The following is a 26529-nucleotide window of genomic DNA, read 5'->3' as shown; positions in this document are numbered from 1 at the left end:
CAGTACCTCTGGCAGTTAGGTATAGTCATATGAGTCATCCCATCTGGCCAATGAGATACAGGTACAAGTGATACTTGACACTTTCAGGCCCAACTGATAGAAGTCTCCCTTAAGCTTCTGAGGGATGACTCTGAGGCCCTAGAGGATGGTACAGCCATGTGATGGAAAGAGTCTGGGCTTCTGACTCCCTGCTGAGAACAGAGCCACTCAAACAGGAACACCTGTGACTGAGGGCTGTATGACCAAGAAACGATTGGACTGTTAGGGATGTTTGTTACAGCACAGAATCTGCCTCAGAGATATAGTGTCAGAAGAAATAAAAAGAGTCTGAATTTGGACAACAGCAGTGTGTGTGGCAGAGATGAGAGATCCGTAAAACTATCTGAGTGACCAGCTGGATGTGGGAGGGGGGACATAGGGCCCAAAGAGAATAACCAACAAGTGTTTCTATAGTGGAGAGCTGTTTAAGAATAGATGAAACAGACACTTCCCAGGTCCCAATAAGATTTCCTAAATTATTTACCAAATGCAGTTGTCCCTCAGTATTGGAGGGATATTGGATCAGGACCCCTCCCCCCAGATATCAAAATCCACCATGCTCAAGTCCTTTATATAAAGTGGCATAGTACTTGCATATAAACTACAATACCCTCCCACATTCTTTAAATCACCTCTAGATTACTTACAATACTTTATACAATGTAAATACTAAGCAACAGTTGTTACACTGTATTTCGGGAATAACAGCAAGAAAAAAAAAGTTTGTACAAGTTCTGCACCAGACACAACTTATTTTGCATATATTTGATCTGAGTGTCATTGAATCCACATTCGGATCACACAGACACAGAGGGCCTACTATAGCAGGTGTAGTGGGTATCCTGCCTTGACCCCTTTACTGACTGACCTGGCACACTCTGTCCCCAGTTGCTGCAGGTACCGGCTGTCAACATGCATGCTTACAGCATTCTCTGATGCTTGTCTCTGGCAGATGGACATTGCTTTGTGTGAAGCATTCTCGGAGGTTACACTTGTCAGTCCCAGGAGACAGTTCATAGACGATGATCAACTATGTAGACAAATGGCATGGCCTAGTCTTCTTGCCTTTATGTGGAACAACTCTGGCATAATAACCTCTCCAGGCTCCCATGGGATCAGGCTGGATCTAGACTTCTGCAAGCCAGGTACGTTCCCAGATTCCTCCCCTGGACTCTCCTGCCTCCCTCACTCTCTTACTAGTCATCCCTGGGAGGCATCCCCTCAATAAATCACCTCCACAAGAATTCTTGTCTCAGACCCCTGGAAATTCTGGAGAACCTAATCCAAGACACCAGGGCCCCTGATAACCAGGATAAAAGGCTGTCATTCTGCTGTTTCAACCACCAACAGGAATAAATTGGCCACAAACAGGAAGAAGAGCAGTGGTAAAGTCCAAAACCAGGTCAATCCTGAATTATCAGGTCCCCAAAGACTACCACATTCTCAGAAGCTTCTCTGCCTGGTGAGATAGAGGCTGCTATGATGATTTTCAATGTGCAAGTAGCAGTTCTCAAACCTGAGGGCTGACTACCTGCTCAGGGAGGGGAAGAAAAGAGGGAAGAAAGCAATAGACTGATGCTAGCCCAGCTTGGGATTTTAAGAAAATCTTGAAGCAGTTTTCTTTAAACCCTGTTGCTCCAAACAGTCCATGAATTTCTAATACCCCTCATCAGGAGAATCTCTCCAAGTCCCTGTGTCTGGTGTCCCTCCACCACTACTACTTAAAAGGATGCTTGCTTGAGGCACTATGGTAAAGTGGGAACCTCTATCCTGCTATCAGCCCCCTGCAGGATCTAGAGTAAGTCACTGTCCTCCTCTGCGCCTCAGGCTCCCCATCTGTCAAACATGGGTGCCATATCAGATGACTAATCTAGGTTCCTCCTGGTATGACCATCCAGAACTCCACTCTCCTGATGCCTTTTGGACAATGCTATGCTGAGGAATGCTTAATAACTAGCTCACTGGGGGAGAAAAGAGCCTTGATTTGTACTATGTATCAAGTTCCAAAGTATGAATAGGCACACTGTGGCAAATTTCAAACTACCAGCATGAATGCAGAACTGAATGAGCCAGATCCTGCCAGCTCCCAAACACCAATTCTCAGATACCTCTTCCTAACAAGGTAAGTTCATCGACTCCTGATCATTTCTGCTGTCTCTGTCTCTCTCCTTCCCTTCCTCCCTCTTTCTTTTTGGCACTACTGGGGTTTGAATTCAAGGCCTTACCACTTCAGCCATGCCTCCAGCCCACAAAAGGCTTTCGCTGTTCCTTGATCCCACAATGCACTATAACTTTTTTTTTTTTTTGGAGACAGAGTCTCATTATGCAGTCCCTCAAACTCATGATCCTCCTGTGTCATCTGTCCAAGTGCTGGAATGGTGGGCACCACCATCCCTGGATGTACTTCACTCTTGAGCAGAGAGACCACAAAACAGTGCAGATGATCTGTCATAATCTTCTCAGGGGAATGCTGGACTCTGAGGAAGAAACAGGAAGGGGGACAAGTCCCCACTGCACTCTGGAGAGGCCAATCCTGGGCTCTTACTGACATGGCAAACACAGGGCCATGATCTGTTTAGTTGTATATCTGAACTGGGCTTAGGGCAGAGGCAGAGCACTTGTTTCATGTGGCCATACTGAGAGCTTTAGAAGGAGGCGGGGGTAGGGCTGGGGATAGTCTGAGCATCCTTCAGCCAAGGAGAAGGCCAATGGCAGCATCCTGGCCTCTACACGATGTTGACCAGAGGGAGGGTGCCTGATCTAATCTCTTCTCTTCCTCCCCTCCTTGGGGATGATGCCCTCTTGAATGCAAGTTCCCTAAAGTCCCCTCCACACAGCCTAAAAGGAGCCCTACAGGTCACTCCCTGGGTACTGTGCCTAAGAAGAGAAGGCTGGCTCTGCCCACCTGGCCCTTCCTAGCAGCTGATGACAGAATGAAGGAAGATGGAGCGTTGGGGCTGGGTGACCCACAGTTGGCCTCCAACAAGGCCCTATGATTTTCTACTAGGAAGGGATTAAATAGATCATTTAGCCCAATTCCTTGGCTTCACTGAGAAGTTGAAGCCACGCAGGGTTGTGGAGTTGCTTGCAGGTATGAAGTACTCAGACCCAGGAACTTAAGGATCAGACTGATAGTTACAGTGGTTATTACTGTTATCACTTTAAGTCTGGGGTGGTTTTGGGCCAGCTGGCTATTTAAGTAATCGAAGGGACCACTGTGGGTGCTGCCCCCTAGCCTCAGGGTTGCAGGCTTTACACATTCCAAGTGAAGGTACACTGGGATATTTTTCAGGGCAAGCCTGACAGCAAGAAGGTGGGGAGGGGACTGTGCACAAGGGCCTCAGGCCAGGGTGCATGGCCCTCCCACCAAGCCCAGCCCAGAACTCCACAGGAATCCCCAGGGATTCCAGGCAAAGGCCTGGGAAAGCACTGCCTAGGAGTTGTCTATCCTCCCCACCTCAACCCAGCTCTGCAGCCTGTACCCCCACCCGCTTCTGCCAGCAATGTCCCTGTGATGGCTGCGTGACGTGGTATGCTATGTTGGGGTCTCCCATCCTCTCTCCCTGACACCCATCACTTGTCCCATCAGTCATCCCCCGTTAAGTCCCCAGTGAGAAGAGCTTCCAAGAAAGGCTAAATATTCCACCCCACTTGTTCCTCTGGCCTCCCTGCTCATCCCTTTGTCCTGTTCAGGGCTGGGGACAGCTCCACCTGCAAAGGCTCAAGGACAGAAGAACAATGGGGTCCTGAATCCTACCATGCAAAGAGCTTCCTTTGTGCTCCTTGGGGTGACAGCTCCCTGACAGCAGGGGTGAGGGCGGGATGCTCTCTAGCCCTGTTCACCCCCAGCCTGACCTCTGCCCCTACCCTTTGTTCAGGCCCCAGAAAGGATAGTGAGAGGAAGGAGGAGGGGAGAATGAGTCCAGGGAAAGAAAGGTGATAGAAGGGAGTATAGAAGAGAGACAGACACAGAGAGACAGAGAAAAGCAGAATCGGAGTCAGAATCTAGACAAAGTGCAGTCAGAAGAGACATTAAGAAAGAAAGAGAAACAAATCATTCAGACTGCCCAGAAGCAGTTGAATCCATACCAAATTGACATTTTGGGGTTCCCAAATGGTTGCATATATCAACAACACCTTACAGTTCAACAGTTCAATACAAATGGCATTAGCCACCACTGGCCAGAGGGCAGGTTCTAGCAACTAATGTGTAGAGGCCAGGAATACTGCTTAACACACTACAGTGTGCAGGACAGCTCCACCACAGAAAATTCTCTAGCTCTGATGCCAATAGTGCTGAAGCTGATGTAAAGGGCTGAGGGCCTAGGTCAGTGGTTAGAACATGTGCTCAGCATGTGTGAGTTCCTGGGTTCAAGCTCCACCAAAAGAACCACAACAGAAAAGCCTTGATTTAAGTACCTAAAGTACTTAAAAAAGGGTATCTTTCATCTTCCACACTGTCCATGCTGACCAAGGAGACTCAAGCTGTCCCTGATCTTTCTTCCTGTCCCCTTTGCTTGGAGGAGCCCCTCCTCAGGGAAACTCTCCTGAAGGCACTCAGAGCTCACATGCCCACAATGCAAGCCATGGGCTGGGCCTGGGATCTAGCTGGACGTGGCATTGCCTCCTCCTTCAGGACACGTAAGATCAATAACAGCAGGGACCATCCATGTGGGTAGAAGCACTTTTCATTTTACACGTCATTTCACATTTATTGTATATGCAAAAGCCACCTTCGTACATTTCTGAACATAATGCTTTGCATATCACATCATGTTTTAATAGTGAAACCATTGAGCCACTGAGCTATAAAAGGTATTTTGGGGAACAACCAAGAAATTTTTGAATAAGGACCTGGTGTCAGACGATATTAAGGAATTTATTGTTAATTTGGTTAGGTATAATAATAGTACTGAAAAGTTGCTCTTATTTTTCAGAGGTGCATTATGAAATGCTGTAACATCTAAACTTTTCTTCAAGGACACTTCACCAGGGTTGGGGGTGTAGCTCAGTGTTGCCTGGCATGTACAAACCCCTGATTCAGTCTCCAGCCCCTTCAAATAAATAAATAAATAATAATTTTAAAAATCAAAACATTTTAGCAAAGAATATTGTTAAAGTAAACATGGCAAAACGGGAACTGTTAAGCATCAGTGATGAGAATGTTGCTCGCTGTGTGCTCACTACTTCTCTGAGAGTTCTCATAATAAAAGTTTAACAATGAGTTAAATCACAGGTTAATTTAGAGCATGCTAATTTACAGTAAAAGTCAAAATTGGGGATAACTTTTATTTTAGGTTCAGATAATTTTTACCATGGAAAAGGAAGCAAGCAAACAAATAGTTAAATGCAATTGTACAAAAGTGTTTGCTAGCTTCCTAGCTAGCTTCCTGCTAGCTAGAGGACACACGGCTGTCTAAATTATCAACCTATATTCACGTAGACATGACCTGGACCAAGTCAACAACCAGTCCGTCTATAAATGGTATCACTCAGTACTTTAAAGAGAACACATGGGTTTCATGCTGTATAAATATACCAGGGTTTCTCAACCTTGGCACCATTAGCACTGGTGGATGGACAACTCTTTGTTGTTGGGACTGTCCCATGCAGTGGGATCTTTGGCAGCATTCCTGGCCTCTACTGACTGGAAACACACTCCCCCCACACTGTGACAACTGAAAATGTCTCCAGACAGTGCCAGGTGTCCCCTAGGGACAGAAGAGCCCCTGGTTGAGAATCACTAAAATACATGGACATAATGAAACAATTTAATTGAAACGCCCTGTAAACCAGGCTTTGCACCAATCAAAGCTAACTCTTCATATGTGATCTGTTGTGTTCAGTTTTCGTCACTTGGACATACACTGTATCTTTCCATTTATATATCCTTTAATGGCCATGCCACTATCAGCTCAAACTCCACTGAAAGACGTGTAGGCCGCTTCCCCCTTGGGTTATTATAAACAGTGCTGTAATAAACACCTTCGTAGCTGAGTCCTGATACACACCACTATTACCTAGGGCTAAATTCCTAGAAGTGAACAATGGGATCACAGATACCTTTGGATATATAATATCAACTTACCCTTCATAAAAGTTACCAAATTACTCTACCATTACCACAGTAGGTGAGTGCCTGTTTCCCCAACCCTGTTCAACATTGGGAATTATTTATTTTCTAAATAGTGTCAAAGTTAGTGTACTTTCAAGATACTAATTTTGTTAATTTAATTTCAAGATTATTAACAAGTATACAATTTCACATATTTACCATTTGTATAAATTCTCTAAATTTCTAGTTCACTTCCTCAAAATTATAATTTTGTGCTAGAATCTCTCAATGAATTGTAAAAAGCTTTACTACAGATTTTACTCTTTGGTTGGCCATGTCACATGTATTTTTCTCAATTCTTAGTTTGCCTTTTATTTTGCTTATAGAGATTTTTGAAGTACAGAAGTTTTCTGCTTTTATCTATAAAAGCTTTTCCCTTTATGATTTCTGGGGGTTTTTGTTTTGTTTTGTTTTTTGTTTTGTAATGTATCTAGAAAGCCTTCTTCACCCTGAGATTACATTGCTAGGAATACATATTCTATTCTACAACTTTAAGGATTCACTAAATATCTATAAATCTTTAATCCATTGGTGACCTACAGCATAGAGTAAAAATCTAACTTTGAAGCTGGGCTCTGGTGGCTCCCCCCTGTAATCCTACCTACTTGGGAGGCAAAGATCAGGAGGACTGTAGTTTGAAGCCAGCTAATCATGCTTCATCAGTCGTGTTTTTAAAAAAAAAAAATTCTTGGCCATTCTTACACATTTAGTTTTCTAGCGGAACTTCAGAATCCTATCCTATCTAACTAGGATTTTCTTTTTCTTTTTTTTTTTTTTTTTATTTTGGTGGTACTGGGGTTTGCACTCAGGGCCTTGTTAGGCAAACTAAACCCCACTCTCCAATTGGGATGTTGACCAGAATTTTGTTAAATTTATGGATTATTACTGGGAGAACTAACATTTTGACAATTTTTTGCCTTGCCTTCCAAGAACATGGCAAGCCTTCCATTTTCTTTGCTCTTTAGTGTTCCTTGGAAAAATCTTATCCTTTTCTTTATATACATTATCTATATTATATATACATTTATATATGCCATAGTTATTTGTTTGATATTATTACTATTCTCATTAAAATTCTGTGCGATTATCATAAAAATGATGCCTTCACTGAGCAGGTACTATAGTTCTCACCAGCCTGGACAGAGAAACTGGCAGAAACTGGGCTGGCTGGAACCCCTCCTTGCATTGTGCTGCTCATGGAGCTAAAGTATTTTGTTGAGCACTTAAAACGAGCCCACCACTGAATCAAAGGCTTTACTCGGATCACCCCATTTAATCCTCACAACAACTCTACAAGGCAGGATTGTTATTACCCATTTCACAGAGGAAGAAACCGCAAGAGATCAAGCAGAACTGGCTTTGGTGTTGGGCCGTCTCCTCCCTCCTGTCCCACCCACAGACACCTCACCAATCCTCCAAGTCTGCACAGGCATCTTCCCATTTGCACCAGTCTGCTCCCTGTCTTAGAGAGAGAAGCCAGGGCTAAGAACATCCCGTGCTTACCCAGACAGCAAGTCAGTATAAACCCATTTCCTTCATTAAGAATCTGGAGGTGTTTTAAGGCCACCAGATGAGATATTACTAAGGACACCTCCTTCCCCAACAAACACCTGCTAGCACGAGGCAAGTTTCTACTGCAGGCCCAGTTACCAGTCCCGGAATCCCCTCCTCTAGGCTCTTCCAGAGGGCTGCAGGTGCCCATGGAAGCCACCCCCAGCCCTAGGCTGGGGCCCCGGAAGTGCTCAGCACTAGATAGGGCCACAGATGGAGTGAGTGCAGTAAGACAGAGCTAGGGGAAAGGGCCTAAGATCTCTGTGGGGGACCCAGGAGCCCAGTATATAGGTGGCTGGCTCCTCACTCTAGCACCTCAACCCCAGGTTCAGCTCTTCCAAAGTTGCCAGCAAAACAGCAACTGCTTCTCACCAGCAAACGCAGCCCTTCCTTTCTCTCTATCTATCGCCCAAACAAGGCCCACAGCACAGGGGGATTGTTTACATGGACTCTGAATGCCAACCCCAATCGTCTCTTCTAAACAACACCCTTAGGGAATTCACACAGGGGAGCCTGAAGTTGGCCACAGCAGAATGTTTTCACTAAGGAAAGAGGCACATGCTACAAATCAGCCCTGGTGTGAAAATGTACCAGGGTACCTCTGTAGGGATTGGATTGTGGGCAAAGCTGTTTAGGTCCCTACAACCAATAAGTCAGTGTGTGTAGCGCATCAAATCCTTTTTCAGTGTGTAGTAGTCCCTATCTCCCTTCATGGCCTACTAGCCCCACTAGGGGCTCCCATGGCACTGCATTCCTGGCCATCTGCCACTGACAGCTCACCACCTAGATCAGGGAATAGGTAAAGAACATTCCCTGAGTGAGCTGGCCCTTCAAGAGGAGGAATTCAGGGTGAGGTTATGTCCGTCTACTTTCAGAACAAATTCTTGGCTTATTAATTCTCTCTGTTACCTAGGAAAAAGTAAACAAGCTTTCTCAGATGGCCTTGCTCAGAGGCTTTCCCTTCTCAACACTGCCAGAGTTGACAAATTTGGGGGTACTGAGCACCCAGGCCCAATTCCTAATGGGCTCTCCTGGTCTCCTGCCCACAGCATTTCAGATGCTGATACAAAGCTGGCGGCCTATCTGTGGTGGGAGAGGCTCACAGACCAGTTCTGGGGGCCAAGGGATGCTTTCCAGAGGTTACTAGGGCAGGTTAGCAAGAGTCTAACCAAAGCTCCAAGTCTCTCTCCAAGCTCCAAATGTGGTGCCCAGTCCCTGTACAAGTAAAGTACTTGCTGAAAGTGTTTATTTACTGCTTGCTTCAGTTTAAATCGTATTTGCTAAGGTTCAGAATAAAGAAAGGAAATAGTTCCCAAATTAAAAAGAGAAAAGTTAACCAACCAAAGACTGCTTCGAAGGACATTTCCAAAGAGGATGCTACAGGTGTTTACAAGTGCTACTAGGGAACCCTTCACGTAAAGTTTAGGAGTGTGGCTCAGTGGTAGAGTGCTTGCCTAGTATGCATGTGGCCCCAGGTTCAAATCCCAGTACCCAATATTTGTAAAAAGGGGATCTTTTATCTGGTAGAGCTGTGACCCTCCAATTCTTTATAACGCTTTTTACAGCCTGTGTAAAGGTTTTCCCCCTTTACTCCCCCTCCCCTGCATTTGCCCATCTCTGATTTGGAAGCAAAAAAAACCAAAAATGACTGAGTCAAGTTGCAAGGTCTGGAAAAAGGAGAGGAGACCAGAGACAGCGATCATTAAAATCTGTCTTGCCCTTGGTGATCTGTGTACTCAGCCTCTGTACTGCCTCCATAATGTGTTCAGTCCTGAGATCATCCAGGTGGGTCCCATTCAGGTACATCACTATGACTTATGACTGGTCAAATGACCACCAAGTCACTGTGGTGTCAATAATTTGAGATTCCATTTATATCTTCTAGTGTTAAGACTATTCTCCCTTATTTATTGGTTGCTTGACTGGCACTGGGGATGAAACCCAGGACTTCACACATGCTGAGCCTGTGCTCTTATTACCAGCTCCTCCCTGAATTTTTAAGTAAAATTTTTCTTTGTGTAAAAAAAGTCCATCCTTGTCCTCAATGAGCAACAGAGAACTTTTGCTTTTCTGAAATGGGGTCTTGCTATGTTGCCCAGGCTGGCCTCAAACTCTAAGGCTCAAGGGATCTCTTGCCTCAGTCTCCTGAGTAGCTGGGAAGAATTTTTCTTTTCTTTTTTTTGGGCAGTACTGGGGTTTGAACTCAGGGCTTGTGCTTATTAGGAGGTGCTCTACTGCTTGAGCCACATCTCCAATCCTTTTTTTCTCTGGTTATTTTGGAGACAGGGTTTCGCTTTTTTCCCAGGCTGGCCTGGATAGCAATCCTCCTATTTTATGCTTCTGGCTGTCACTGGGACGACAAGCACCCACCACTATCAGCTTTTTTCCATTGACATGGGGCCTCGCAAACTTTTTTTTACCCAGGCTGGCCTGGAACCACGATCCTCCTGATCTCAGCCTCTTGCATAGCTTGGGATGACAGGCACATACCACCTTGCCCAGCTATTGGTTGAGATGGGATCTTGTGAACTTTTTACCCAAACTGGCCTTGAACCACAACCCTTCCAATCTTAGATTTCCAAGTAACTAGGATTACAGGTGTGAGCCACTGGTGCCCAGCTAAGAACAAATTCTTAATAAATAAAAAATCAGCAGCTGTCCCCTGGAGCTGAACTCTTTTGGGACATTGCTGTGGATAGCGCTGGGCCAGAGCTTCCTCCATCCAAACCTGGCATTCAGCGCCCAGGCACTGGGCCTTCACCCTAGCTCTTGAGTACTGCCAATTACACCCCCCATCCTCATCCAGTCTTTATTCTAAAATATTCAGGCAACTAAATGACTTCGCAAGCTCCCTACACCTCCCTACAGTCCTATGTAGAGAAGGGTCCCACGAATGTCTATATTGGGACCACACTGTCACTCTGCCCCTCCTTCCTGCTCCTATTGTATGCACCAATACACAGAAGCCTTGGTGACCACAGGACAAAGACTCTGGGAGCAGGCCTAGACTGCTCTGAGAAAAGTACCCTATCTTTCAGGACTCTGTGCCCTCTGGGTACCCAGAACCAGGGTTACAAGGAACGCTATGGATCCTTTCTTAGAATAGTATTTTTTGATGCTTAAAAATATATAGAGAGAGAGAGACAGTCGTGACTTACAGTAGCTCAACATAACTTTTGACTTTGCCATGGCGTGAAAGCAATTTACACATTCAGTAGAAACCATACTTTAAATTTTGAAACTGGATCTTTTTCTGAGCAGCAGTGAGGTTGGATCCTCTCTTGTGATGCTGGGAACAGCAACAAGCCACAGCTCCCAGTCAGCCCAGCGATCTCATGATCTTGAAGGGAAATAGCTAACATTCTACAGGATGTTGTGTGGCTGAATGAAGGTATTTGGTGGGCTAGAAACATTTAATGCATTTTCAACTCACGATGGGTTTATCAGGATGTGACCCCTTCCTAAGTCAAGGAGCATCTATACATAGGAAAATAACACCACCTAAGTCCAAATACCTTAAAAACCCAAGTGGATGGTACAGCTATACTATATATGCACTTCTTTTTCAATGATTATAAGTCAGGATCTAACAGAAGGTGCAGTAACCTCTGTAATTGTGATACCATCATGGGCCTGAACAATACTTCATGATGTCGGTATCAAGAATAATGTGATGTGAACACAGCTGTGGGTGCTCCTTGTGGCCACGTCACAGGCAGTTGCTGATGACTGGGGTCTGTAACCTATCTTCCTCACAGAGGAAATGCTAAATGTTCAGTTAGTAGAAGAGCATGAAGATGAGGTTCTCTACCCGTTCCACTCACGGGCCCTGCATTCCTGTTGTGGACCCTGGGCCCAGTTACTCCTTCTTCAGCCCCAGCAATGAGAGATGCCCTCTGCCTTGAAGCACCTGGAAAGTCTGGTAGTTTCTTCCCTCTGTGGGCAACTAAGGGAAGTTCTTAAGGTTCTGGCCTTAGGAGACTTGGCCTTTGGCTCTGTTAAATGTCCTCAATTTTACTCTTCAAAGGAGAGTCACAAAAAAGCGCCCTGTGGCTCTGTCCTCCTCTTCAGTGCAGTGGGGTGGCGGTGGTGGTGGGGGTGCCACTCAGAACCCAGATGGGGGCTACAGGATTTCAGGTGTTCTGCTTTCTTCCCTCCTTCTCCCCCTTCCCTCCCCACCACAGAGCCAGAATGACAAAGGGGCAGCTTACCTTCAGGCTCCTCCACGCTGCTGGCTGCAGTGGTTGGCGGTGCTACGGGGATCTCTTTGAGAGGTTTAGGACAGGGAAGAGGAGAAAAAAAGTAAGAAGATAGTTATTTTTGACCTTGGAAAAGGAAAGAGCAGGCGGTGGTGCCAGGATGAGGCTCCGACTGTCTCTGTTGGGGTGTGAAACACTAAGCTTTAAAACAAAAAAAAAAAAAAAAAAGGGAAGAGCTTATCACAGACTCCTCCCAACCTTCCTAGGATCCTCCCTCCCATGATGCGCCATAGCTCAAGGAAAGCAGGGAGAGATGGAGGGAGGGACGGAGGAACAGGGGTCCCAAGTATGTTGTCTGCTTTTCTGCTATCTCTTCACCTGTCGGGGATGTCACAGCTCCCAGCTGTCAAGAAGGGATGAGAGTGGAGAGAAGCAGGAAGGAGTTGACAGCATGGAGGCCCAACCCTGTACCTGGGGCCGACATACACATCCTTCTCAGTCCCACTGTCTGCATATTATCTACTCAGCTTATCAGGGGGTGGCTCATCAGGGGGTGGGGAAGAGGGGCTACCCTAGCCTCTGATATGGCTACCTGGCCCTGCTCACCTGTGACCTCGACTCATGGCTGAGAAGGCTCTGAATCAGGGAGAGCGTGCAAGGAACTGGGAATTACCCATGGGGTAATTTCTCACGGGACTGAGATGAGCATAAGCCTCCCAGGCACTGTCTGGGCACCTGGCCACAGGTGCCATGGACATCCTGGGATGGAGCTGGGGGGTCTTCAGACTGTTGGGTAGCAATGCTCGAAATGGCAACCAGCCCACTCTTTGCAAGAGCATGGGGGAAGGTGAGAGTTCCCCTTTCCCAAGTACTCATTCTCTGATTCTGCAATGTCAGTTCCCCTTGGTCTTTCCACTTGGAGATTTGAAACATTGGTTGTGGCCACTTCTGAACAACCTAACAGTTCCTCAGTCCCTTTTAAAGGGAAATGTAGGATGCTAGGGACTTAGCTCAAGTGGTAGAGCACCTGCTTAGCAAGTATGAGGCCCTGAGTTCAAACCCCAGTACTGCCAAAAATAAATAAATACCTCCGCCCTAAATATAACTTCCACCTAGTCCATCCTGGGTGGACATGAGCTCCATTTTCTCAGGCTTGGGCTTTGGTAATTTGCTGTCAGTGAACCCGTGCAGACACCCCAGATAGAGTGTTCACTTGATTCAGCAATTGGTCAGAATTGCTACTGGAATGGATGTAGCCAACCTGTTCCAGAAGTGAAAGCCACACCTAGTGGGCCAGGTGAGGTATGGACTGTCTAGGGCTTCCTGGGGAGAGCTGCAGATGGGGATGATTGTAAGATCTGTGGGAGAACACTCAAGGGATCCCAGAGTGGCTGCTGAGAGGTTCCCCTGGCCTCCATACCTGTGGTCCCCTGGCACTGGCCATAGATACCAGATCCCCAGAGGTAAGGGACGAAGAGAATATCTGAAGTAAGGACCAGCTAGCAAATATTTCATGGTCTCTGTTGCAGCTATTCAGTTTTGCTGCTAATAGCATAAAATCAGCCAGACAGTATATAAACGGGTGGGGGGTGTATTCCAATAAAACTTTATTTATGGTCACTGAGCTTTGAATTTCACATAATTTTTTATGTGTCATGAAATTTTTATTTTATTTTATTTTTCCTTTGATTTCTGTTTCGACCATTAAAAAGCAGGCAAAAGCAGGCAGCAGCCAGTTCCCTGGGCCAGGTTTCCAGCCCCGCTCTCTACAGAACCTTGTTCTCAGGGATTTGCTCCTTCTCCTGTCCTCCTTTCTTGGCTTTGTCAGTCCTGTACAAGGAATCAACAAGGCTGAGGACAGGGTGAGGTTGAGCCAGCTCCCAATTACACATGGCTCTCCAACCAACACCTGCTCTCAATACTAGCCTGACTTACCAGATGTCAAATATTGGCCCCCAAGTGACCTCTGCCATCCTGTTCACCCTCTCTCCATCTTCCAACAATCTGAGAGCTAACAGCTGGCCCAAAAGCAACCCTAGGACTCCCCTGCCCATCTTATCTTTCACAGAGACCATGGGTGCCATGTTTGGAGTCCTGGTCAACTTCCTTCAAAGGTCCTGGGCTTTTAGCCCCTCTCCCCAGGAGCCAGAGACTTGGGGTTTGTCAGGTCTGTGGGTCACAGACAGGCTGCCCCAGTTGCTTCTGCAGAAACATCCAAGTTTTACTAAGCACCAGGCGTTGAATACAGAGGTGCCTGGCTGTGATCTCTAACCCCTAGGACCAGTGCCCAGCCAATCAGGTACTCCCACCCCCAAATCAGAGCTAAGAAAAAGGGCTGCACATACTGATGCAAGGGGCGATGGGAGAGCGGCTCTGCTGGTAGCCTTTGGCACAGCGGTTGCAGGTGATGCCGGTCACGCCGTCCTTGCAGGGACACTGGCCAGTGGTTTGGTTGCAGGTTTTGCCAGCAGCACCCACGGGGTGGCAATCACAGGCTGTGAGGAACACACAACAGAAGAGTCAAGGGAGCGGGAAGGGAGCCCTCCTTGCCCAGGGGCATTCCATGGACCTCACTCCAGGGGAAGAGCAGGGAGGAATGTCAGGCCTGGTCAAGCCCATACAAGTTCCAGAAACTCTAGGACTTGACATCTGCCTACCTGGAAACAAGGAATGAAAATCAAAATGGATCTCCCTCCCTCCCTCCCTTCCTCCCTCCCTCCCTCCCACAGTACTGGGTTTGAACTTTCATGCTTGCTAAGTGCTCTACCTTTTGAGCCATGCCTCCAGTCTTAAAATGGACCTTCTTAAAAGGGCTGTCTTGGCAGCAGGAGAGGGATGCTGGGAGTCCTCTCAAGACCCAGGAGGAAGGTCTATACCCAAATGTTTTCAAGGGGCTGGAGGTATGGCTGAGTGGTAGAGCTCATGCTTAGTATGTGAGAGGTCCTATGTTTGATACCTAGCAGCACCAAAACAAACAAACAAAACCAAATCTGTTTTCAGGAAGGCAGAGCCCACAGCCCTGGTCGTGCATGAGTCGGGGAGTCAGAATTTGGAGGCATGCCCTCCTTTGACAGGGTAATAAGTTTGTGGGTTTTCTCTTTCTGCCCTCAACTTGTTTTGGGACCTAGGTTCTTTATGGACCCTCTGGGTGGAGGTGTTGGGTATGGAGCTTGATGAAGCCCAGAATTTTACAGCTCACGGTTGGGCACAGAAGGAGTACTCCCACACACACACTACTGCCCCCACCTGTTTGGCAGCCAGCGATCCATGGCTCAGGTTTCTAGGTCACTAACCCATACACGGCAGTACTAAAAGGGTCATGGTGATGACTGACCCTAGAACCCTCCCTGAATGTGCAAAGACTGGAGAGGTAAAGACACCTCCTGCTGCCTCAGAGGAAGAGGACAGTCAAGCTTGGTGGTGAAACAAGACCCTGATTTTCAGGCCAGAGGCTAGTGCATGGAAGAGCAAGCCCCACAACTCTCCTCCTGGTTTAAAAAGGGTAAGAGTTGGGCAGTCCAGCCTGTCCCTCTATATCTTGAGGGTTCCTCTCTTTTGCCCTTTTCCAGCAATGAAGCAGCTAGAGGACTCTGGGGAAGTCTCTACCAGCAACATGAGGCTCTGGGCAAGAACAGCTATCTCAGCAGGTAGGGGACATTTGGGTACCCTGCTAAGTCCTGCTAGTCTGGACCTAGGCAGTTAGCTCAGATGTTTGCCACAGCATGGTAGGGAGGGGAAGTTCTGCCTGTCTCCCTGCCCTGAGGAAGCCTGAAGAGGGAAGGGGCTGAGGGAGGTCTACAGCAAGACATGCTGCAGCATGTCAATCCATACCTCAAGCTCCTGTGTGTTTCTGACCCCAAAGGGCACAAAAATATCCAGGAAAATAAGTGAGAACAGAAATCCTAAAAGAGCTAAGGCAGAACTTCCCCAGAGAGCACAGCTTGGCATGAGGCCATGAGTCACCATGAAAATGCAGCCTCTCCCAGCAGTCTCAGCCTGGGAATGACCACTGAAGAAAATTAGGAAGAGATAGGAGGGAAGGAAGAAGCAGAAAGATGTGAGCAATTATTTGTCACAGTTCTGCTGGACAGGCAGCACTAGAGTGAAGGCCTAACCTTGGGTGCCCCTGTCAGGATGGAGGAGAAACCCCTGCCTGCTGGCTGCTCAAACCACAGGATCCACTGGAGACTATTCCAGTCTTGCCCCATGGACAGGAGAAATGCTTTTTTTTATCTTTTCTCACCCACCCTAAATTCAAGTTTGGTCCTATGGCTGGTTTGTCTGTTTTTTAACTTAGTAATAAGACTGAACCCTGGGGGTGAAGGGAGCATTCTGAGGATGATGATGGTGAGGAAGAAGTGGCCAGAGAGGGCCTTTGACCTTTCCCCATGACTTCCTAAATCCAACCCTGGGATGGGAATGGTGATGGCGCACAGGCACATCTCTAAGTTGGCTGTGTGAAAGAGGGTCATGGCACAAGATCCTAGTCTTCAGTCCCTGAGGCAGGCGTGGGTACCAGGCAGATAGGGACTAAAAGGGCTCATGCCAGCTGACCTCCCTTGGCCTGCTTTGCAAGCCTGCTGGTAATGCTAAAATTCATGCCAAGCCCTTCTCCCCTGGGTGCTGATGGAACACAGCTGTGTGCCAGTAACTTCTGGATCCTTGGACTTGGCTGAAGGAAGGTCACAAAAGGTTGCTCAGTCACTGGAGTTCCAAGCCAAGTCACACCCATCACACTACCATCGGCCCAGGTTGTCTTTATCTTGGCAGGAGCTGGCCCAGAGCAGGCTCTGGGTGGAGGCAGGAGGATCGTGCATTGTTCTCACTGAGTCCAGCACAGCTGGTGACCTCAGCTGCCTGAGCTGGCACACTGCCGGGAGGGGCCAGGCGCCAGCTGAGGTCTGCTGGAGCTGAGGGCCATCAGCATGGCAGGCAACCCCGCATCTGCTGTATGCAGCCGGCTCTTCCTAAGGGTCCCTCCTCTGATTAGACATGAGCTGATGTTTGCCACTGGCCTTCCAAATCTTTCTCCCAGGATTCTGCAAAGAATGCGACAGTGTGTCTGGTCTAACTGATGGACCAGACTTCCACCCCAGCAAATCACTCTTCTAGGAAGAGATAACATTGGGTCCTAAAGGCCACTAAAGTCACCTCCAGGACAATGTGGCCATCAACAGGCTGCATCTGTCCATACAGACCACAGTGTAGAGAGAAAGTCAAAAGAGAAACGGGGTCCTGCCAAAGACGGAAAGGGCCTGAAGCTCTGCAGGGACCCCCAGGTTCTTCACCCTCTCTGGATGGCCCCCTCTGTATTTCTTGTTCTTCAAGAAGAAATAAGCTGTGATTTATTTCAACCAATACGAGGTGGGGTTTCTGCTATTTGCAGCCAAATGCAATCCCAACAGAAACCTGCATTGCAGTCATTCTCAATGCTCAGCCAAATGGGCCTAGAGTAAGACTGTTTCTCAAAAATTAAGGAGTAGGGAATCACCCAAATTGTATCTTCTGTGTGAAGGGTGAGTTTCAAGGTTGGGGAAGAGCTGACAGATGCCCATGCCCCCAAGGTGAGCTCCTCTTCAGAACTCACCTATCAATAGCAAGGGAAATACCCTGAAGCCCAGGGGAGCCTCAGGGTTTGGCCTTAGGAAGAGAAAGTCAGAGGGGTTCTGCTATGCTCTCTCAACCCAAAGATACACAACACACACACACACACACACACACACACACACACATGGAGAGAAGGGAGAGGGAGAAAGGAGGAAGGAGAGGGAGGGAGGGAGGGAATGAGGGAGGGAGAGAGAGAGAGAGAGAGAGAGAGAGAGAGAGAATCTATGTGTGTACAAGAGAAAGAGGAAAGATTCCTTTCTCTCTCTCTCACATACACACACACACACACACACACACACACACACACACACAGTCTGACACAAGCATATGGAAGGGTGCAGTAAACCAAGGAAGTGAGGTGAGTAGAGGTAAGTGGAGGTTGAGGAGGATGAATAGAGAGCCAGCCTCCCTAATGCTTCTGAGAATGTGACCCAGGTCAGAACATCCTCTGCCACAGGAAGCCCGCCTGGTGACCCCCACTTCCCTGGAAGCCAGCCATTTTTTTCAGAGGGAAGTCAATCCCTTCCCCAAGCAGGTCACCCGTTTGCACAGGGCAGGCAGCACCTGGTCATGGGAAACAAGCTACCCGAAGATTTTCCATAAAGAGAAAGGTGAGACCAGAAGGAAGCCCAGGTCCCTGAGAATGCAGCAGGATCAGGTTTCCCACAAACACAGCAGGCTGCAGAAAACCCAGGCTATACTTGCTCTGGGTCACCAGACAAAGACAGACAGCTCAGGGGACACAAATGGTTTCAGACAGGCAACAGGAGACCAGGCCTGGCCAGGCCCTGCCAGAGACCCTGGATTAGTGCCTTCCTCCCTCTGGACCACAGGTGGCCCTCTGTAAGGACAGAGCCCAGAAGGTCACTTAAGGCTTTGTCTCCACATGGACCCAAAGGCACCAGGGTAGCAGCCTATACCCTTGGACCTATACACCACAGCTGCCCTTCATCAGGGCCCTGGGCTGAGCAGGGAGAAGTGTTCATGTTGCAGGGCATGCCACCGCTTGTACACACCTAGATAGCCACCTTGCACCAGCACCTGCCTGCTCTGTGCCTGCACCTGCCAAAACCTGGCTTGTCAGTTAAGCCCCAAGGACTTCCGGGAACCCTGGGTCAGATGGCCTGGAAGGAGCTGGTTCTGATCCCTGGCTTCCCATGCCTGACCAGTGTGGCCTGGGTGCCCTCTGATGCTCTCATCCTCATCCCCAGAGCCTCCAGCCTCCACTGGGTGAACATACAACCCAAGGCTGGTTCCCTCCACTACTGCTAACACCAGGATTTCTGGAATCCATCCTGGGCTTCTATCAGGAGGTCTGGCTACTTTTCCTGAGCACTCTTGCTCCAGGGGCCCTTGGGATTGGGCAGGACCCAAAAATGGCAACCATCCAGGGCACACACTTAAGAGAGAGGAACTGGCTTGGCACCAGCCCCTCTGGAACTGGGAGAACAACTGAGGCACCAAACCCTCAATTCAGACTTCATTCCAGCTTCCATCAGGCCTCCAGCCAGTCCTGAAAGACAGCTTCTGGCCAGCTCACATTAGAAGCTGAGTCATGTCCCCTTCTCCGTGGAAGGTATATCCCCTACTACCTCTACCTACAGCCTTGGACAGAGGATCTTTACTGAGGTGATTCAGATACAATAAGTCATTAGAGTGCACCCTAATCTGACAGCTACAGAGGGAAAATCATAGGAGGGCACATGAAGAAGATGGTCATCTGCAAGCCTGAAGAGAGGCCTAGAGCAGATCCTTCTCTCATGGCCCTCAGAAGCAGCCAGTCCAGCTGGAACCTTGACCTTGAACTTCCAGCTTTCAGTACTCAGAGGAAATAAATCTCTGATGTCCAAGTCACCAGGTACATGGTGCTTTGCTCTGGCAGCCAGAGCTAGTTAACACACATTTTAGTTAGCAAACATTTTCTTCCCAAGGGGTGATCCCCAGACTCCAAGAGACTTTCCCACTTCTCAGTCCATCAGCCTGGAGTCCTCTCATGCCCTGGCTCCCCTGGGGGAAGTCACCACTATTGCTGGGCAAGGGAAACCTTCTCTGCAGCAGGCCACGTCTCAGACGGCAGCTGGAATTCTCTACGATCCCTCCCAGCTGACTCCCAATAGTTATCAGCTCATGGAATGTCAACATCAGGCTATTTCCTAAAGGCAGCTAGAAGAGGCCTGGGCAGGAAGTGCTGTTTGGTCCCCAACCCCATCAGAGGCTGGCCATGCTCAGTAAGTAAGGCCTGCAGAAGAGCCTCTGCCTAGGGCCTGGCCTCAAGAACAGCCCCACTCCTTGCCCATCAAGCATGCAGAGAATACCCTCGATGCCAGCTCTGGAGGAAGAAAATGCTTGAAATTCAGGTGCCAATGGCCCCGCTCACCAAAGTCTGGTAGAAAGCTCCTTGCTAGGACTCTCAAGACCTCTATACAGAAATGTGATAGGCAGGGAAGCAACCCTGACCCAAATCCTGGGACAGTGGTCCTCACTGAACATGGGATGTGGGAAACTTGCCAGGTTCCCCCCACAATGGCTGATTGCAGAGGCAATCAGAAGACCAGTGGCCTCCAAGGCCTGAAGTTCATGCCCAAAGGCCCTGCCTGTGGCCTGCTTAGGAGTGGTGACACATTCTTCTCAGCTTTGTGGATGCCATCCACAAAGAAAGCAGGGGAGAGTGAGACCAGAAGTCAGGCCCGCCACATACCTTGGGCTGCTGTGAGATCATGGAGGAGGATTAGGGCAGGCTTAGGACAGTGAGGAGTCCATGAAGACAGAGAAGAGCAGTGTCTTCAGAGAAAACCAGAGCTGAAAGTTTCCCATGTCCCTGTACCTAATGGGTACATGTCTGGCCTCTTGGAGGAAGGCTAGTGGAACACCCCCTACTCCTGAGATAGCACTGGGAAGAAGACATGTCAGATACAAAGGGTGTTCAAGCATCCATTCATTCTCCACTCCCCAACAGAGGCTATGAAGGGAGGGCAACCAAGAGAAGAAACATATGAGAGCTGACCATGGCTGTCACAGTATCAGGAATGGCAGGGGCCTAATGCAAGGTGATTGGAACCTATGGAACAGGCAGAGCAATGGGGTAGGGGACTCAGAAAAGCCAGGGAAGGGAGAAATGAATGCTGAAGAAGGAATGACTCTTTATGTGAGTTCATAGCTATAAAGAATGAGAGATATGAAAAAGAAGACCAAAAGATAGTGTCAGAAAGCCTATACTAGTCCATTTCCTGTGGCTATAACAACATACCTGAGGTTGCATATTTAATAAAGCAAAGAGGTTTGCTGGGCATAGTGGTGCAAATCTGTAATCCCAACACTTAGGATGCTGAGGCAGGAGGATTACCAGCTTGAGGCCAACCTGGTTTACAATTTTATAGGCTGAAAGTCCAAGATTGGACAACCTCTGGTGAGGTTTCCCCCTTCGCTAGGTCACCACATGGAAGAGAAGAAAGGGAAACAGTTGAATGCAGAAGAGGGTCACATGGCAAGCCAAAAGCCAGAGAAATTCAATGGCCAGGCTCACTTTGTTTGTGCTGGGACTAAGCTACATTCCCAGTTCCAAGGGTCAGGCTCATTCTTTTTACAGCAACCCACTCTCATAGAAACCATGGTCCCATGAAAGTACACGAATCCCTTCCAAGGGTGATGCCCCTGGTGACATAACTGTCTCTGACTAGACCCCACTTTATAAAGGTTCCACTGCCTCCCAACATTGCCACACTGGGGACCAAGCTTCCACCACATGAACTTCTGAGGGACATACTGAAATCAATGCTCTAGGGGAGGACTTTCTTATTATTGCTCCTATTATTTAATTTGCAGAGTAAAATTCACACCTTTTTGATATATGGATGTATGGGTTTTATCACATACATAAACTCTAGTAGTCACCACCACAATCAAGATTCAGAATAGCCCAACCCTCCTGAGAATTACTTCTTGTTCCTCCTTTGTAATCAGTCCCCTCCCTCAACTTCTGCAGCCACTGACTGTCCTCTGCCTCTGTAGCATCACCTATTTTTAAAATGACTTATTCTGGGATTATACAGTATTTATTTACGCTATTTGTACACATGGGATTATACAGTAGGTAATCTATTGAGAGTGACTTTTATCGCTTAGCCAAGTGAATTTGAGGTTCATCCGAGGTGTTTTATGAATCAATATTCACTTATTTTCCTTTGAGTAGTATTCCTCGTTATGGACGCAACCTGTTTGGTTTATCCAGTCGTCCATTGAAGCATACTTGGGTCGTTTCCAGTTTGGAGTAATTATGAATAATGCTGTTATAAACACTGGGGTGTACAGATTTGTATGTGAACAAAAGTTTCATTTATCATAGGATAAATACCTATGAGTGGGATCATTGGCATTATGACAGGTCTGTGTTTAACGTTACAAGAAACTGCCAAGCTGTCTTCCAGTGAGGCGGTGCCATCTGGAATTCCCACCGACAGTGAGGAGCAGTCCAGTTGTTCTTGTCCTCGCCAAGTAAGTGCTTGGAATCATTAGTACTATTTTATTTTCAATGAGTGCTATCTCATTGTGGTTTTAATTTGCATTTCTCTAATGACCACTGATGTTTCATGTATTTATTTATTTCAGGAAGTGTCCGTTCAAATATTTTTCCCATTTTTAATTGGGCTGTTTGTTTTCCTGTTGAGTTTTAAGAGTTCTTTATGTATCCTGGATTTACATCCTTTGTTGGATATGGGATGTACAAGTATTTTCTTCCCATTTACAGTTTATCTTACAGAAGGAGCTTCTTAAAAGGAAAGCCAGACCTATTCCTCAAGTCACCCTTCTCCTTAAAATGTTCAGTGGCTTCCAGTGCTCTTAGTCCTTTCTAGTCCAACAAGCTGACCATGCCCTGTACTCCTTCAGCTCCCTTCTGACCAAGGGCTTGCATGGAATGTGCTTCCTACAGCTTCCTTGTAGCTGTTTTCCCCTCACACACCAAATTTCACCTCAAACAGTCAGTCCTTAGAAAGCTCCTCCCAGGCAGCCTTGTACTGCAGGTTCCCCCATTCTGTTTATTTCCCCCATAGACCTCAAGACATGCTATAATTAACTCCTTTTTTCTTCTTTGTTATTGTTAATCACCCACCAGAAAGCAAGCTTCAAGAAACCAAGTCTGTCTCGGTCACCATGGCCACTCTAGTGCCTGACATATAGTAGGTATGCAATAAACAGTAACAGAATCAATGAACAGTCTCACTATCACTATGTGCAAATAACTCAGAGCCAACCTGCCACCTTCTTCCATGGGGAAAAGCCATTTCCTTTACCCTGCACATCTGGAGGAAAGAATGGCCAGGAGAGCAGGCATGAAAATCCCCTTATATCCTAGGTCATCAGCAACCTCAAAACACAATACTCTCCACTCTGAAATTCTCCATGCTAATGAGGAAGTGAGAATCACTGAAATCCACAGATAATCCCAGATTTCACTTCAGCTGTCTGTGTCAACCTCCTGGAAACTGGGCTTTCCTATTCCCCAGCAGTTGCTAACAAGGCACAAAAGAAGAAATGTGTCAAGCTGCACACTGCCTCGCCTTTCCTCTGCCACTTGGAGATCAAGGTGCAGACAGCAGGAAGTGCGGGGGAGGGGAGCCCCATAATCCCCAACTGGGTTATTTGATGCCCTATGATCTAGTTAACTATAGTCTTCCTGCACCTGTTCTACAGCTGAGAAGAAATGTGAAGGTCCTTATACTGGTTCCCAGAGTGCGACTGTGTGTGCATTTGCCCTTCTGCATGCATATGTCTACACACACTGGATTGGGGTGGAGGGCAGGGGTTGAGGAAAGATGGAGTACCTGGCCCTGTGTCTCAGGACAGCAAGGACCACCCAGGGCCTTGATGGGCTGCAAGTCCCAGTGTGGGTGGAGGGTCCTCTGATGCCACATGGTCTTTCTGAATAGCACTTTCAGAACCATGTTTGGATGTGCACAAGCAGCTGCCAGGCATATCTCTGAAATTCAACTCATTGGTCATTTTTTTGCTCCTGGACCACGCAAATTCTTTATAGAGTATATGCAATGGCATTAGGGCAAATCCCTGGGGCCCTGCCCAGTCCTGTGGGAATCAGCCACAGAGTTAATGTAATGCTCAAAGGCCTGAACCCTTTGAGCAAGAACGGCTGATTCTCCTAAGCACCACCACTCACAGAAAGAACTAAGGCAAGCAGTGAGCCACAGGAGTTGCCTCCACTTGGTACCTACGAGGATGATCATGGTGGGTGGGGGTTTTGGTGTCTCTCCTTTTCTTGACTTATACAAATACTCACAACAGTTAACCTGAATAGAGTCCAGGCTATGTGTCAGCCCATGGCACCTCATTTAATCTGCATCTGTAACCCTAGGGAAGATACTATTATTAGTCCCATTTCCAGACAAAACTCAGACTGTGAAGAGTGTCTTGTCCAGAGGTGGAACACGAATCTTGGTCCAAAAAGCTTAAGTCACACATTTTTTCAAGCCTATATGGGCTGGGATCCATCCACTTGGTGCTCTCCTGGCAACAAAAGCCCCAAATAAGGACTTCATTTCCCAAGTACAATGTCCTCAACACTATGACTGCCATACCCAGAAGCTCCATGAACTTGGAGAGCTCAAAGACCAGGGATCTTTTGGTTCAAGCACTGCATATTTCTGGGGACCCTCAGAGAATGTCCATGTGGAATCTGAGGATGAGAACACTCACACCAGGGAGGTAAAGCCACCAAGGATGCCCAGGGAATGAACCCCAGAGCTGAGCTGGGAGGACCTTATTTCAGGACACTGCACTGTAGGGGCCACGTCACAGGAATGGGGACACTCTTCATTTGTAAAGACTTTGGAACAAAGCCTCTTCCACCAGCCCTTCTGAGTCACAAACACACTGCTATACGCTGGATCAGGAACCCATAAGATTCTAACTCTGTAAGGACAGCATGTGGGATATGGAATGTCAAAGCTGGAAGGGATTCAGCAACCAGAAATCTGAACATAATTCCACAGGTGAGAAGACTGAAGCCTAAGGAAATCACATGACTAGCCGAATGCCCTACAGACTTTTTTTTTTTTGGTGGGACTGGAGTTTGAACTCAGGGCTTTCTGCTTGCAAAGCAGGCATTGTACCACTTGAGCCACACCTCCAGTCCATTTTACTCTGGTTATATTTTTTAGAGACTGGGGGGGAGTCTCAAAAACTGTTTGCCCAGGCTGGCCTCAAACCATGATCTTCCCAATCTTTATCTCCCAAGTAGCTAGGATTACAGGCATGAACCACCAGCACCTGGCTTCCCTAGAGACTTTGAACATGAGCCAAATCTGTAGCTAGGGCTTTGACTATTGCATCCTACAGGAAAAAGATGCACAAGCACAGGCCACAGTGCAAAGTAAGCTCTTCCACTGGGAATTTTCTTTCTTGATTACAAGATTCAAAGTGTGCTTCCTCTCTCTTGGTGGGTGTGGCCCTACCTTGTTGTAAAGGATACCACTCCTTTGGGTTGGAGTCTGTGCATTCTACACTGGATCTTCTCCGGTCACTAACTACCCTCCTGCCTCAGATGACCATTCTGTGTGCGTGTGTGTGTGTGTGCGCGCGCGCGCGCACATGCTTTGTTGTTTTTTTTTTGCCCTTGTACCCTCCAAAACACGACAGGAAATGGAACTGTAACAAGGGACTCATAAAATGAAAGGTTCTCCTGAAGCTTTTGTGGGGTGAGTAGATACTGCCTTAGAGTTAGGAAGGGGGTGGAGTCCCAGGGCCTTAGCTATGCTGAGATTAAACCCTCAGGTGATCAGATCTAAATACAAACACATGCCTGCTCACACATATGCACAGTATGGGGCATTAGATCTCACTTCTTGATCTGCACATCACAACAATCTCAGCTTTGCCCAGCAAGATTTAAAATTTTAAATGTTCTCCCCCAGTTTTCATAAAAAGAGTTATAGCCTGGTGCCAGTGGCTCACGCCTGTAATCCTAGCTACTCAGGAGGCAGACAGCAGGAGGACTGCAGTTCGAAGCCAGCCTGGGCAAACAGTTTGCAAGACCCTATCTCAAAAAAACACTTCACAAAAAAGGGCTGGTGGAGTGGCTCAAGGTGTAAGCCTTGGGTTCAAACTTCAGTACTGCAAAAAAAAAGAGTTATAAACATTATTGATCATCAATCTCTCCCTTCAAGAAATAAATCCTGGGGCCTCAGCCACCTGCAAGTCTTCCCTGAACCCATACCATCAAGAGCAACCACCATCTTCACTTCTTATTCTCAATGGTTCTCAGCCAAAGCTGCATGTTAGAATCACCTGAGGAGCTTTCCCAATGCCCAGGTCTCATTTGGACCAATGAATTAAACCAGAATCTCAAGTGAGACACAGGCAGCCATACTTTTTGATGGCCCCAGGTGATTCCCACATGCTGCCAAGGGTGAGACATGTGGCACAAGTTAGAGACCAATATGCTAATGACACTAGGAAGGGAATGAGGGAATGAGAGTGATATGAAGGGTTACACGCAGTGGCCCAGGGAGTCAGCAGGGGGTGGACTGGGGTGCTCACTTCTTCCCCATCTTCCAACCATTGACAGAGCTGCTGGAAGAAATAAAGGGCATTTGGGGAGCTGCAAGAATGCACTGAAAATATGTGAGGGCTGCCTCATGCTTCTGCCCTGCTAATGATTGTATCTTCTTAGGGCTTGTGCACCTTCTTAGCAGCCTTCATTCAGTCACATTCACTGCAGACTTGAAGGGGGCAGGGCAATGAGTGAGCAAAACAGACTGCTCAGTGAGATGGAACGCCAGCCCTTTGTATGAGGATGCTAGATGTGGTGACTAATTTCTTAATTCTCATCACAATTCGGTTCACGGGAGACTCCTGGAATGTCTTTATCCATCACAGATGGTTTGGGAAGATGATAAATTAATATTGTTATCAATGAAGGCACTGCTGAAATGGTTAAATAGCAACGTCTTCTTTGCAGGCTCTAAAAAGAAAGAGCCTCCAAAGTCCATAAAGAAGACAAATGGTAAA

General features: G+C 47.4%; 1 protein-coding gene across 2 annotated transcripts in view; it reads right to left on the bottom strand.

Moving 5' to 3' along the window:
- Ntn1 (netrin 1) overlaps positions 1–26529 on the bottom strand; it is a 189892-nt gene that overhangs the window by 36572 nt on the left and 126791 nt on the right. For both annotated transcript variants that reach the window (XM_074046801.1, XM_020161438.2), the window contains 2 exons: positions 14250–14399; positions 11917–11970 (listed from right to left, as the gene is read on the bottom strand). In XM_074046801.1, the coding sequence (XP_073902902.1) occupies positions 11917–11970; positions 14250–14399 (204 nt within the window). The remainder of the gene's footprint in view (positions 1–11916; positions 11971–14249; positions 14400–26529) is intronic.

The sequence above is a fragment of the Castor canadensis genome, chromosome 11 (genome assembly GCF_047511655.1).
Source record: "Castor canadensis chromosome 11, mCasCan1.hap1v2, whole genome shotgun sequence".
NCBI lineage: Eukaryota > Metazoa > Chordata > Mammalia > Rodentia > Castoridae > Castor > Castor canadensis.
This window is presented reverse-complemented; position numbering and strand designations above follow the sequence as displayed.